A 15,258-nucleotide genomic window follows, 5' to 3' on the forward strand; every position below is an offset into this window, starting at 1 on the left:
TAGAATGGCTCGCTTCGAAGACGATCTACGATATGGAGGTGGCAGTCCAGCGAGTAGTGGAAGGGGGGCAAGCCGGCAGGGAGGCCCCCCAGCCGGCCCGAGGGTGTACAAGCAGTCAATGGCCCAAAGAGCCAGGACAATGGCCATATATAACCCAATCCCTGTCAAACAAAGCTGTCTCACTGTCAACCGGTCCCTTTTCATCTTCAGCGAAGATAACATCATACGGAAATATGCAAAGAAAATAACCGAATGGCCATATCCTTTCAGATGGAACTAATTGCGTTTAAGCTTAAAACAGTCTTGTATGTGATGTTCCATACATAGCCTACTTTTAAGAATTGTTTTGTAATTACCCGTATTATTTATGGCTTTGTTTTTATTTAGCGAATCCCTTTCTTATCACTTACCACTTTAGCCTACCACTATTTGGCAGAATGAAGATGTTGATTAATTAACACCACCAAAGTTTACAAACGTGAGCCATATTGATATTTCTTTTCGGAGCTCCACATAGCCTAGCGTTTCAGAACTGAAACGGACTGTGTTTTGTAATTTGTGCAAATTATTCCTTTAAGTAACCTAATCACCTGGGTGTTGTCTGACATGCCCATGTCCATTAAGGGCAGAAAGTGAGTCAGTGGCATCTAGGCACAGACAGCGCAGTGTTCATGAAATCAGGACGCTGGATAGAAATTGATGTTTTGCTTTAACAATTCTGTGCATGGTTTACTACCTTTTTACTTTTAAAACGTTGTTGGCTACACCCATCATAGTTCGGCTCGACACATTACTGCAACGTGTAAGCTATCGAGCCAAGGAAACCTTGAATGTGTTGCCTACTTGATCTATGTGGCTAAGCTACAGAAACCATTGCTTCAAGGAAAGCTGCCTTTTTCAGCAAGCCACTGCGGTATCGATCTTTTTTGTATAAGGCAATGAACCTCCAGCCAGTCCTAGCAACCGACAAAGCATTGCAAAATAACACAATCACCGCTTCGTTTTTATAGCCGCCAATGAAACGCTGTCCATTGCTCCCCAGCTTAGTAAACCCCGACTGGTGCAGTCCTCTCAAAACACAATAGTGGGGAGTTCCTATACCATGTGGGTTTTCTGTAGCTTACTGACATTAATTCTAAACCGCGTCAATTGTCGCCGATTTATTTTAACAGCTAATCGTTCCTTATTGTGACAATATGCTCATTTGGATTTAGACATCCTACACTGGATCTTTCAAACGTCCGCAAAATCTTAATATTTAGTGATAAAAGTTTTAGCACTGAGGCTATCTGAACGTTTCGTTTTTTGTTTGGAGCTCAAGCCTTGTCAAAAAGTATGCCTTGCCAGGAGTTGAACAAGTGCCCTCTCCAGGGTCCTGAACTCGCCAGCATGTTTTCGCTAGCCAACACTAAAACGGCCAGTTGTGCCAGGAGCTTGTGGAATGCATTAAGCAAATGTTGAGTGCTATATGTAGAGGAAAACCAACTGTAGGCCAACTGATGGGTGTGAGGATATAATTTTGCAGAAGACTCACTGGCAATAGCCTAAACAATGCAATCTAAACAATCCTCAAGGAAGACAAAAAAAATGGATTTCCATTGTAATGTAAATTCCATAGAGGGAGGGTGGGGGGCATATATTATGGATTTATGGTAAAGCAAGTTAGTAGATTACTGTTGTTCTCTTACAGGTATCTTAATAGCAACACTGACGAACAGCACAGATCTATTACATGCATAAATACATTTCAGGTCCTTTATGGCATGCTGGCATTACAATAGTCACTTAACCTAATGGTGTGTATTGATGTGCACATTTTCATCTTTAATCTTTCATTATCCTGGGGGATATGCTTGCTGCATATGAGCAGTGCTCTTACGTTAAGATGTGACACCAGCCCTCCTCTGACACAGACAGCTGGCCCTCGACAGTGCTTTGGAGAGTGTTATTAGAGAGAACCCTGATCAGATCTAGGCATGCGAGTGACGCAGAAGGGGCCCTGGATGTAGTTAGTTCATCAGGTTCCTCCCGTGAGCTTGTCCCTCTCCTCCGCATCCACACACACACACACGCACACACACGCTCACATAATACACTCAGTCACACACATAAACACACATATAGACCCCTGGAGCATCTGAGGCAGCAGGAAACATCCATAAATAAAAGCATGTGTCAGCCACAGAAAAATGCATAGAGAAAAGTTACAGCTCAGATTATATTTGCTCTCCTTCTCCCTCTCTTTGTCTTGCTCTCCCTCCCTCTTTCTCTCTCTCTCTCTCTCTCTCTGTCTCTCTGTCTCTCTTTGTCTCTTTCTTCTCCTCTCCTCTCATCTGCCTCATTCTATCCCTGTGTGTCTCTCATGATGATTTTTTTCCGCCATTATTGTTCGAGATTCTTTGTAAAAAAAGAAAAAAAAAAACTCAAGGAATCTTAATGGAGCATTGTTTGTAATGTTACCCCAAATGTTTTAATGCTTCAGTTCCATTGTTACACTCTTTGACTCTCTCACTCCATTTGAGTACATGATTCTAGCCACCATCATCGCCAACTGCATTGTCCTGGCCCTCGAGCAGCATTTACCGGCGAGTGACAAGACCCCCATGTCGGAGCGTCTGGTGAGTCTCTCAGCCTTTCCACATATCTTGATTCTCAATAGTCCAGTATTCTCTTTCTGTGTCTGTCTGTGTGCATTCATCGAGAGCCATTTCTTGTTTGTCTAACATGCGCCACAAACTGCAGGACATTCACTGCAGAGCATGCTTCTGCGACGTGCACATCATAACGTCTGCTAAATAAACCTGAATCTTCTTCCCCAGAGTATCACTTGCTGCTCATCCCTAATTTATGCCTAATAGTGGTCTGCCTTCTGAATTGAGCTGTATGGATTGGCAGTCAGTATTCTTGGCTAATTGTTGCCATGTCAGCAGGGAGGGTGTGGCTGTCTCCCGGGGGCCGAGGGGGGGATTTAGCTCCAGGCCTGCTTTGTAAGCCAACAGGCACCACACAGGGCTCTGTTTGATTGCTACTGCACCTTAGACACCCCCACCCTCCCCACCTCAAAATTGCCAGCTGATCTCTGTTGTTAAGTCATACCAATGAAGGGGTAAATGCTGTGAGGCTTTTCACCCAATCAAAGGGGTCTTAAAGCCGCTGGTGGCAAAGCCGTGCTGAGGATGAAGGAGAGTTCTGATTCAGCATTGGAGATTCGCAGCTGCACTCTTGGAGTAGATTGACCCTTGTGGATTATTGGCAAATGACTCGCTTGACATATTGATGTTATCGCGACTGGACATGAAGGGAGATCAAATTTCAGTCGTCTTATGTGAGTTTTTGTTGAGAGACACACCCCACAGTCGCTCTGCTTCTAACTCAAATGTTGCCCCATGTGTTGTTTTCTCAAGACGATTACAACCAAGCCTGCCATTTCTCAAGCAAACAGTGACAGGCTTATTAACTTAAATATAAACTATTAGTGTAGACATCAACACAAGACAGGGTATGCCTGACTAGAAGATGTTATGCTGGACAAAGAAAATGGCAGTTTTTGCCAACCATATATTGCAAGTTTGCTTCAGTTTAGTTACAGCAGAGCGCTGTGCATTTAAGGTTCTTGCAGGAAATTACATTCTGTTGGAGTGCATTAGAATTTATGTCGGCCTATCTCTGGGGTTTAATATGACTTGATGAAAGACAAGGACTTCTGCCGCTGCAGTCACAGGACTCTGTTTCTAATGAGAACCCAGGCTGATTTAAGGGCCACAGTGATCATTTAGGGACAGAAGAGGGAAATTGCTCTGTGGCTTGAGACTCCGAAGGTCTTAGTGTTTTAACGCTGTCATGCGCTTGTGCTGTGGAAATTCACACAGCTCGTTTTCCCTCACAACTGTTGTAACTGCAAGCTCCCCAAGGCATTTTATTATTTTTTAATTGTTGCCTCTTGTCTATCTTTGCCTAATAAATATGATTTTGGCTCACACATTTCTTTTTGTTCCAACAGGATGACACCGAACCATACTTTATTGGAATATTTTGTTTTGAGGCTGGCATTAAGATCATCGCTCTCGGGTTTGCATTTCACAAAGGCTCCTACCTCCGAAACGGATGGAATGTAATGGATTTTGTTGTCGTGCTAACAGGGTAAGTACAGACGTCCTGTTTTTACACTCCTAAAGGTGTGGTGACATTAGCATCCGCTGCAAATGCTTTTCATGCTTAATTGACAACACAAATTAGCCATCACAAGCAGCAGTGATGGAGAGGACAGGACAGGAAGCCTGTGCAGTAGCACTCGCAAATGCCTGCTACTTTTGTCACTGCCGCCAAACCTGGCCACATTAGGAGACACACTGCACGGTGTGGGTCCCCAGGCAGATGAGGTAAGCCGTTGTCAGAGGCTGGTTGCCTGCCTTCAGCACTCGCGGCCTGTGGGGAGCACTAATAAGGTTGCCTCTGACTGGGGCCTGGGGTGGTGGCATGGGAGGCAGACTGGCGTAATGAAGAAATGGAGAGATGGGGTGGGGGTGGGGGACTGTTAGATACTCTCTCAGCGTTGTGGCCCAGCTGTACCCTCGTCATAGTCTCACACAACATACAGTATTTGGCTGGCCGCAAAAAATTGGGCGGTCATGAAACGCGCAGTGTAGTGTCTGGTCTTTCTTTCGCAATGCATTGTCTCTGTAAAAACAATTTATTATAATCATTATTATTATTATTATTATTATTATTACTATTAGTAGTAGTAGTAGTGGTAGTATTAATAGTAGAAATTGAACTTTGCCAGGGTGGTGGTAGTAATTATTATTATTTCATGTATTTTAGTGATATATTTAGATTTTTCTAGTGTGATTTTGCATTATTGCTGTTTTGAATCCTTTGGGGGAAAGGTGAGAGAGGTGTGGCGTGATCCATGGAAATGCAGTAGAGATTCTCAGCATATGAAGAGGAGCATGCAGAGAGAGGCTGCCTTTTGGGACATGGGGGAAGGGACGCACACACGCAGACACACACACACACACACACACACACACACACTCACTCTGCGTAGACCATGAGCTGTGGTTGTTGATGATGGAGTGAAAAGGACTAGCTTTCTCTGGTGCCGGTGTTAGGGGAGATAGTCAGGTCCCGTTGATGCATCTCAGAGGAGACAGCAGTGATGAGCGTAGCGTTACGCTGGCTCACCGCACCCCCCGCACCCCCCTGTATGCTCCTCCAGTGCCGCCAGGGAGTGTCTTGCCTTGCTTTATCCTTAATTGCCCAGAGATTTATTCAGAGATTTATTTTGTTCTTGTTCAGGGCGCCTTACGTCAGCCTGCTATTTCACTCCAATAAACATATTTAGAGGGAGGACTATCTGTGTGCGGCCTGGAAGTTACGCACATCTCTCTCTCTCTCTGTGCCTGTACATCGTTTGACCGATGCTGGATGTGGTCATTTTTTCCCCCTAATGAGTCCAAAAGGTCCCTTCGTGTTGTTTCTATGCCATGTCTTGGCGAAGAAAGGGGATTTTGTTTGAGTTAAGAGTCGCCAGTCATGAAGTGGGAGGTGTGACAAATTGTTTCTGAAAGGCTGAGTCTATTGACAGCTTGCCAGACACTTTTACCTATAAGCTGTCACTACCGCTCTGTGAGCCATACGTTCAGTTCAACTCATATTCACCTCAAGTGCACATCATGGTGTGTGTGTGTGTGTGTGTGTGTGTGTGTGTGTGTGTGTGTGTGTGTGTGTGTGTGTGTGTGTGTGTGTGTGTGTGTGTGTGTGTGTGTGTGTGTGTGTGTGTGTGTGTGTGTGTGTGTGTGTGTGTGTGTGTGTGTGTGAGAGTGTGTGTGAGAGTGTGTGTGTGTGTGTGTGTGTGTGTGTGTGTCCGTCTGCGTCCGTCTGCGTCCGTCTGCGTCTGGGTGGGCGGATGGGGCAGACGTGAGCTCCTGCCCGGGCTGATTAAGTTGGGGCAGGGCAGTCTGATGTGATAAAGGTAATTGAAGCCCTTCGGTGGTGGATGTGGACCAATAGTAGGAGCGGTCTAGTCGTGTTATCGATGCCAGGCAACAGCCACTGATTGACCCCAAGGCTTGGGCAGCTCCAGACAGACAGCTCCTGGGTGATGTGTGGGTGGCAGTCTCTGAGGCACGTGAGAGGCACCTGAGTGCCTCCGCCTGCCTGTTTCTCACCGACTCCTTTACCAGGGCTCAGACGCACTACAGCCGCAGCCCCGCAGCCCTAATCTGGACCCATCGACTCGGGTTGGCGAGGGGGGGTGGGGGGTGTTATCAGTAGCACTCCCCTGGCAGTCTCTGGAGCCTCGATGTCTTGAAACATGAGGAGAAAATGTTCTATCGGATGCCAATATCAAACTGAATGCTAAAGAGGCCGTCGATCTGACACGAGGCCGATGCCTGACCGAGGAGCTGTCGATGCACAGCCGCGGTCTTCTCCCGCTGATGCTGCTGCTGCTGGTGCTGCTGCTGCTGGTGCTGTTACAGCCACGGCTCTCTCCTCGGATGAAAGATGAAGCTACGAGACCGGAGTCGATCCCGTGCCAATCGATGACAGCCATGATTACTCCAAAAAGTGCCTGGATATCATAACGTCATGAACGGGAGGGATGGTGCGTGCAAGTGAAAAGGGAGAGAGGAAAAACGTGACTTATTTCATGACCTAGTTGCTTCTCAGTCGTCTTACATTTCAAATGCCCCCCCACCACCCCCCACCCTCCTCCAGCCTCTCCAAGTGGCACAGACACCTCCGGTGGTGATACAGATGTGCTGACTCACTCTGAACGGACCCCCTTCTCTCTCATCAGCCCCCATTTTCCCTTTCATCTTCAGGACTCGCACACATCTCTAATGTGGCCCCAACAAGACCGGTCTTGCTAATAAGCAAATATATCTGCCTTTCTTTGTGCACGTCCGGATCGATACTCTATTGAACCAAACATAGAGGGAATGGCTTTGCTACACCACTCTTTCATGGGTCTCTGGATCAAAGCGCCAGCACTCCCTCACATTTCCTTCAGCTAAAGCCCCCACTGGTCCTCCGGTAGGCAGGGCACTGAAGGTGGAAGAAGAGTACAGATTGCTGAGTAGTCTTGGGGTCAGGACTCAGAGAAATGCTTTTTTTCCCCTGTTCCCTGTTTTGAAAGTTTTTTTTGGTCTTTTGGCGAATTTCAATGGAATTGTAGTTTCCCTCTCCGTCTCTTTCACTGAAACCATTCCAGAAGACATGTAAGGGAGTCTACGAGGAGCTTTTGCATACCTCAGGCTAAGTCAATCTGGTTTCTTGTCTGTTCTAAGGTTTCAAGTACACATTTATATTTTAAAGTCTTTAAAGCTGACCACAAATGATGCATGTTTTGAAATTCTAAGAAATGACTGACTGGTTTAGACTTAGTTGTTTCTGAAGTGCCTGGGTAACCGTGACGACGTGACCAAGAGAGGCCGGGGTGTTTTCCCTGTATATCATGAAATTGCAATCAAAGCACGCACATCCAATTAAAAACATGGGAGCAGGACAAAAAGTCAAGTTCTAAATCAAGAGAAAAGTCCGCTGCAACCAGAATTTTGCTGTGACATTTCGGCCCTGTGAGCCCTTCCTCAGACGTGTTTCCTGTGTTTCATGTCATTTTTGTCTCTGTGTGTTTGCCTTAAAGGCTCCTCCAAGGTTATATCTATGGGGCCTTCACACAGGATTAGTGGTGAGACTGCAAGTTATTCTACCTCTGTGACAAGGCTGTTCTACTTTCATAAATGAGAACATGAGCATCCTCCATTTCGGCAGCAGCTGTGTTATTGTTGGGTGACTAAATATATATATTTTTTTATCTCAGTCCGAAACAAATTGATGTGTTGAAGGTTAGATTCTCTGTTGGGGGAAAAACAGTAATCGCTGAGATGCTGGGTAATTGGCTGTTTTGAAGAAATGGAGGCATTTCCAGGAAAACGGTCGTTGGCGGTATTTACAGAAACACATTAGCCCGATGGTGAAAATGAAAGCAGTGTGGCTGGTGGGTCAGTCTGGTCAAGTTTTGCGCTTTTGCTCATCAAACTCAATGATATGTTTCAGATGTTAGACCATGGGCTGCTGTGATACTGTGGTCTAACCAAGGATTTCAGGCGTGAAGACGCCCAGACAAATCTAGTGTGATGTAGTGCAGTGCAGTAGACACAAACTCCCAGTTATCGTTTGAGAAAGGACTTTCACAGCCTTATTTGGTGAAGCAACTCTAGATTCGGGTAAGCTGGTGTGAGGCAGAAATGCCTTATGATGATCTCTCAAAACAGGGCTAGTGACTGAGATGTCAAGGTATAGCGGAGCTATTCTCCAGATAATGAGCCCAGTGGCATATAGCCTTGTCAGCGAATGACCGTGTGTCATTCCAACGCTAGAATTTCAACTAGTTTAATCTCAAGACATGTACTGTTTCAACAAGGCCATAACATCTCTTTCCCTGTAAGACTAGAGGTGCAGACACATCTGGTATTTTCTGATTATTTTGAACTTTCTGTAGCCTAGCTTCCTTATCTAATCTGTGTTCACTGCCTCACCTATGCATGGTTTTATGAAATCTTCCACTGTCTCTCTGGCTTTGATTGAAAGAGGATTCTCCATAAAGCATCACTTTTGTCTGCACAGCTCTGTCGTTCCTGCGTGGCCTGGCATATATAGGGCAGACCATCTGGTCTTTGAAGTACCCTGAGAGTTCACGCAGGGGTGCCATCAGGAGAGCATCACCAGAACACCCTGTGGCATAACATCTTTGACACTCTTGCACATCCTGCCTGTGCCCTTCAGTGCATGTAGGACAGGCAGGTGGGGGAGCAATCAGGAACCGTTTACCTTGTTCTTTTAATTGAGATTCCACTTTTACATAGATGAATAGAGTTGTAAGTATTCAACCTTTTAATGTGCTTTCATCATAGTGATATGAAAACAACAAATAGTAAAAACTCTGGTTTTGGTTCAGAAGATTGTTTGATCGTGGAGTTCTTTGAGATACGATGTTTAACTGCCTTTGCCAGAGAGCGGGTGACCCACAGTAAGGCACATTTTGCACAAACATACATTTGTTCTTTTACATAAATATTCATGAAACACCCTTCATGTTTATGTAGTCAGGTCAACATTGAATTTAATCCTCATACTTCATCACACATTTGGCTGTCCAAATATTGTAACAAGTTGTGCTAAAGACAAGTTATTGTTCATTTTTTACAAAATGCAATGTCTTGTGCGCCATGTATTGTATAGTATATTCTTCTGTGTGAATGCAGTTTTGTGTTGTGTGGTTGTCCTGGTCTATGGTAGGTGTGAGGGTCACAGACTGTGCTCAAGGGATTAAGGCATAAGGTTGTTACATACCAACAGACAGAAAGGGTGAAGGCACTTTGATCAGTGTTTGAGTGGATCCTCAGAAACAGACAATTTGACCAATTTTTTCCCCTCCGTCACTTCAGTGTTGATTATTACCAGCATTTGAGGCGCAGGAGCACAGCGCTGTGTGCGTATGAGTAAGGCACGACATGGAAAACAAATTGTCTGAGTGTGCAAAGCCCTGGTCCCCCCAAAAAATCTTTTTGAGTGATGGCTGTAATCGTTGTGATGGAGATGAATTGGGCGGTTCAGTCTGCATGGCTCAGAGATTATATTGACTCAGGAGATGTGGGCCTGAGTGATAGTGGATTTCTGCATTCAAGCCGACCGTGTCCAATTTAATCAGCCTCAACTCTGCTCCAGCACTCTCTCTCTCTCTCTCTCTCTCTCTCTCTCTCTCTCTCTCTCTCTCCGCTCGCCGGGCTTTTCTCGGCCTGGTGTGACGGGGAACCTGGCTGGCTGGCTGGCGAGCGAGAGAGCGAGAATCCTCGTGTTCGTTCCCCTTCCCCGCGCTCCACTGCATGCTCATTTGAAATTCCACCTGCATTATGGGATGAAAGATGAAAACGCTTGTTTAAGAATTGAACACAGGCGAGCAGTTTCTTGGCGGCTGCTTTTCTGGAGCCTTTGCAGCGCATTAACTCTCAGACTGCAGTTTATTGTGGACAGTAAGGTAGGGCCTTACTCTTCTCCGGGACAACGATGATGACGACTGAGGACAGAAATTCCAAAGACACGTTTTTTCTGTCTCCTAAGCTTAACTATGTCTTAACATGCCATACCCCTTGTCATTTGCTTTTGGCCTTGTTTTCGGTCAAGCAGAGACATATTTGTAATGCTGCAGCATTACATTCATATTCTAGATTTCCTCTAGTCTGTGTAGGTTACCTACTACAGTCACATGTTTAACAGTCAAGAATCTCAACATGGAGGTCTGCAGCCTGGCAGACTTAGACCCCATTGACAGCCCTCTCACTCCCACTGTGATAGACCCAATCACGGCCTACTGTATGTGTGACAAGTTACAGTGAGAGACTGTAGCGACTGGAGGTGTTGGCCAGAGGTGCTGGGCAAAGGGCAAGTTTGCTGTACAAATGTCACCCAATTAGCAGTGGAACTCCACTCTCCTCCTCACTCGTGGCGCAGTGGCACCAGTTCAGGAGCCAGCACGAGGTGGGGGAGCAGGTGTCTCTTTGTTAGCAGTTCACACCTTTTCCAGAGATAGCACTAGTACTGGCACACACACACTAGCTGCTTCATATAGATGTGTGTGTGTGTGTGTGTGTGTGTGTGTGTGTGTGTGTGTGTGTGTGTGTGTGTGTGTGTGTGTGTGTTTTGCAACAGGCAATTACAGATTCTTGAGTGTTAAACACGTGACTGTAGTAGGTAACCCACACAGACTGGAGGAAATCTGGAATATGAAGAGTGAAAATGATTTTAGCAATAAAGTTCTGTGACATTCCCCAGACTTATGAAGCGTTTCTTCTATGCTTGGTGTAATTACGACTTGACCCCCCATGCCACCACACTCAAAGAGCTACGTTTATTGCTGACCATATTTGTATGGTCATTTCATAGGTTTTGAATATCTTGAAATATTTGTGTTGTGTATCAGTAGTTCATCTTTACTTACCGGTATATCCTCATCTAACAGTATTTGTTGACTTGGAAGCAAGAGCAAGAGCAAGATCTCTGGTCTGGTCAGTCCAGCATGTTCTCTGTGTTCTCAGATCTTTTACAGTGTGCGTTTCATACTTAATCCGACCATTGACATTGCTTGGGGGGGAGGGTGGGTGTTGGACCTCTGTTTTGACAACCTTTAACCCAGCATGGATTCTCAGCCCGTTCTCACCTCACCCTAGCCGATGGCAGGAGGAGAGTGTTTGCCTTGCTAGCTATGTGAGATGCGTGTGTTCTCACCATGCTGGAGGGGGTCGGCGTGGTCAAGTACCTCCTCAAGGGTGGGGGTAGTGGACAGCAGCACTTGATGTAGTCTAGTCTGCGTTAAGTGTTTGTCGACAGGAAAAGGAGTAGATTTCTGCTCCTTGAATGTCGTTACGGGAAGCGTTCTATCAAGATGGTCAGGGGGAAAAAAAGACATGCTACTTGCAGAGACATGGCACTCTTGCAGTGACTTCGTTTTTGCAGTTTACTGTGCAGATGATATGATGTATTAGTCTTTGAACCCATACTGAGATGCACCCAGGGTCACTCACAGAACATAAGCTACCAAAATGCTATTAAATGAGTCATTAGGTCCTTGTGAATGGAATGACCCAATAGGGTATGTAAAGAGGATATGTTCACTGAACATGAGACGAGACTGTTTTTTAATATATAGAATTAAATTGTCAGTATGGGTTTTATTGGTCATTGGTGGCTGGACTTTATCTTGTGATTATAAATGTGAATATTTTTTCACACTAAGAAGTAAAACATCAGCAGCTGGCTGATCTGCTTTTCTGAAAATGAATCACTAATTAGCATGACATTTTAATTCTAATTTTTATAGAAGCGTTGAGTCTTAAAACCGTTTAAAAGTTATGGTGCCATTTATGGCTTATTGAAAATTCAACAGAGCAGGGGCATTTTTAGATAAAAGTAAATGCTGACATTACACTCAACCAAGCTAAAAGGAGAAACACCACTCCACTGAAATAGGAGAACTAGCTTTTCTTGATATTCTGGAGTATGTGCATGAAGAACACATTGTTGAATATATAAATATAGGCAAGATAATACATCACATATGTAGAGATTGTATAAACGGATTAGATTAGCAAAGAAATAACAATAACTAAATCAGGAAGGGAAAAAATGTCATGGAGAATTGGCTTGTGTGCTGTGAAGTATGAAAATGCTACAATCTCCCCACAGTTTGCATACAGCAGTGCCTCCCCGCCTATCAGTGGGGCGTTTCAGGCGATCAGTGAAGCTCACTGGCCCTTGACGCAGCCTCGGCCTCCCCTCCCCTGCCAGACTCACTGGAGTGGAGCACTGGACCAGAGAGCTGCGCTCATACCACCAGTTAAATGGTGAATATTCATGCGGGCGCGAGCGAGCGAGCCGATGCGCCCATGTGTGCAGGTGAAGTGAGGGGGGGGGTGCGGGGGCGGTGCGGTGCATGCCAGAGGGGTACAGTGGCGTTTTGTCAGGAGCAGCGATGACATTTGGACAGCTCCGTAATAGAGTCCTGCTGGGCTGCACCCCCCCCCCCCCACACACACACACACACACACACCCCACACCCCACCGGGAGCAGGGGGAGGGGGAGGGGGGTTGGTGGAGAGGGCAGCAGGTTGGGTGGGGTGGAGTGGGGGAGACGGAGTGTCACCTTTCAGCTGCTCAACTCCTCCTGACGGCTCCACACTGGCCCCGCTCTCTGTCTGTCTACATTCAGTGTGGGGGGGCGGGGGGGGGGGGGGGGGGGGTGGTTACATACTGGCAAACTGCTTCCCTTCCTATAGTACAGCAGGGGGCAGGTGTTCAGTGGTGATGCAAGGCCATGGTTATACAGAGTTCATAGCCAAGCTGATGTAAGGAATAACAGCCACCGAGGTGTCCCGATATACGGAATTAATAGAGGAGGCAAGGCGCTGCGTGTTGTGGAGTTTCCTCTGACAATCCTCCTCTTCCCGTGTGTCCCCTGGTTGCCACTCTGCATGTACATGTAGGGAATAGTCATGCCTTTATAGCATGCAAAGGGAGAAAGTGGTTCCGTTTAAAAACAACTTTTGCCGTTTGTTATACTACTTTGGTAGTTAGCTTGTTTACAGGTGATTCCATTGTTGCGCAGCCTGCTTCCTAGTTCAACCTTCATTTACTATAGTTGTTATAGACACTATTTAAAAGAGCATTGGAATAGTGATTACATTTTTTTTCCAGATATACTTCATGGGTGTTCCAATATACAGAATGAATAGCCACCACACCTGCCCATCAGAAAATAATACATCATGTCTCTGGAGAATATGTTCTGTTGAAGACGAGTGTATTTTTCTCCAGTGCTGTACCATTCTGAATGGCCTTGGAATGGGGGTGAACACTGTCCTAATGAATAATGTTAAATGACAGTGACAACCCAATTTCTTTTTCGAATTTCAAATGTCAAAATGGCCAGTTTTGTGGCGAGAGAGGATCTAACCATCATTAGTGAGTTAGCACTGCTGCTTGGCCCCAGTCCTGACACCAACTCAACGATCAGACTGTCTCCATAGACTTCTCATAAACTGGGGTGTAATAAGAAATCTAATTGGGCCAAAACCCATTTCCACGAAAGTAAATTCCAGTCCATGTTTGTGAACAAGGTAGGCCCTATGTGTCACCTTTAATGTTTACCCTATGGACTGGTGCAGCAAAAAAGGACTCACACACAGAGAACTAATAAGAATTGTGACTGCAGTCAGCCTTATATGTATTCCTATTTCTTACGTACAAACAAATAAAAAATGCATGAAGTGCATCAGTCTAAAGTACACAAAGTGCAAATGTCTCTGTCCATGTTGGACTTTCCTCAGTACAAACCATGTTACATTTACCTATAAGACATTTTTTGCTTACTTGAGTGAGTGATTGAGAGCAATATGTTATGGGTTATTGGGGAACTCCATAGGAGGCATGAAGAGGTTTGACGTGTCACCCCCTGATGAGGAGTGGGCTGGACCGCCCCTAGGCTGCCTCTCCCCTGCATAGCCATGTGCTGGCGTGGGCTGCGCCATCATAAGAGGGGTTTTGATGGATGGCAGAATGGAGTAAGGTGGCCTATAAAATCAACAGCCGCTGCTATTTAGTGCAATGCTTTATTGGTTGGATGACAGAGGCTGATGTCTCCTCCACCTTCCCTCGTTTGCCCTCTCCTCCCTCCCTGGCTGTGCGGAGAAGAGGCCGGAGTCGCACCGGTGCCAGAGACGGACCAGCGCAGGCTGTTTACCACGGAGCCATGAAGGCCACCTCGGAAATCATAGATCCTGCGTTAATGCTGCTGTTCTCACCAGCGGTGCGTCCACAGGAATCCATCTTCTTTGGCTCTTTACTGCAGGTTCTGATTTAGCATCCTTTCACCAACTTCAAAGCCAGAGCAGTTGCTAATCCTGTCGTTTTTAGTATGCATTTTAACTAACGGCGTAGATCTTGTTGGCTCAGCAACACTGAAATGTGAAGACCTGTACAGAGGGCGGTCACTGTCGGTGGTGGAATGGTTCGAGTCGAAAGCTTCGGGGTTTCTTTCTCAGCTTTGTCCCTTTTTGGCCTGCTGAATTATTTAACGTCTCTGAGTCAGAGCAAGTTGTGATCCTGTGGCTTGGCAGTGACGTGCTGCTTTTTAGGAAAACCTCATAACTGTCTGTCAAGGGTGACCTAGTCAGTACACAGTGGATTTGTGGGATACTTTTTACAGTCTTGAATTAAAAGTCTGAACATTCCTAGCTTGTGCAGGGAGCGAACCTAAGTAATCAGAGAGAGCAGCTCTACACATGCAAAACGTGCCACTGCTTGTGTGCCCATTAAGCAATGGATAACCCTGTTAACAAAAGACATTGATTTACCTGTTTGAACATGTTATCACTTTAGTAACCTGTCAAGATGTATCGATTGCAGAGTTATTGAGCAATACTGTCATCACAGACCAAAAGACCCACCTGGAACACAATATATACCGTATATATAAGCCTATATATATATATCCTTGTTTGCTCCTCTTTTATCAAATTGATTAGTGGCAGTTGTGGGACTTCCTTATCCTTGTATTGTAATATTCTGCTGTTTTGTTACACAAAGCCAACAGTAAGCAATCATGGGTAAACACCAGAGGTGCAGTACTATTCCATTTTTCTTTTCTAAATGCTGTGTGAATATGCATCATCCTCTATCTATCCTCTACATACTTACAAG

General features: G+C 45.6%; 1 protein-coding gene across 1 annotated transcript in view; it reads left to right on the forward strand.

Moving 5' to 3' along the window:
- Window positions 1-4: 4 nt before the first annotated feature.
- The window catches only part of cacna1ba (calcium channel, voltage-dependent, N type, alpha 1B subunit, a), a 94,680-nt gene continuing 79,426 nt past the window's right edge, over window positions 5-15,258 (forward strand). Inside the window, exons 1-3 of the mRNA XM_062544029.1 lie at window positions 5-255; window positions 2,513-2,618; window positions 4,001-4,140. Of these exons, the coding sequence (XP_062400013.1) occupies window positions 5-255; window positions 2,513-2,618; window positions 4,001-4,140 (497 nt within the window). The remainder of the gene's footprint in view (window positions 256-2,512; window positions 2,619-4,000; window positions 4,141-15,258) is intronic.

The sequence above is a fragment of the Sardina pilchardus genome, chromosome 8 (assembly GCF_963854185.1).
Source record: "Sardina pilchardus chromosome 8, fSarPil1.1, whole genome shotgun sequence".
Lineage (NCBI taxonomy): Eukaryota > Metazoa > Chordata > Actinopteri > Clupeiformes > Clupeidae > Sardina > Sardina pilchardus.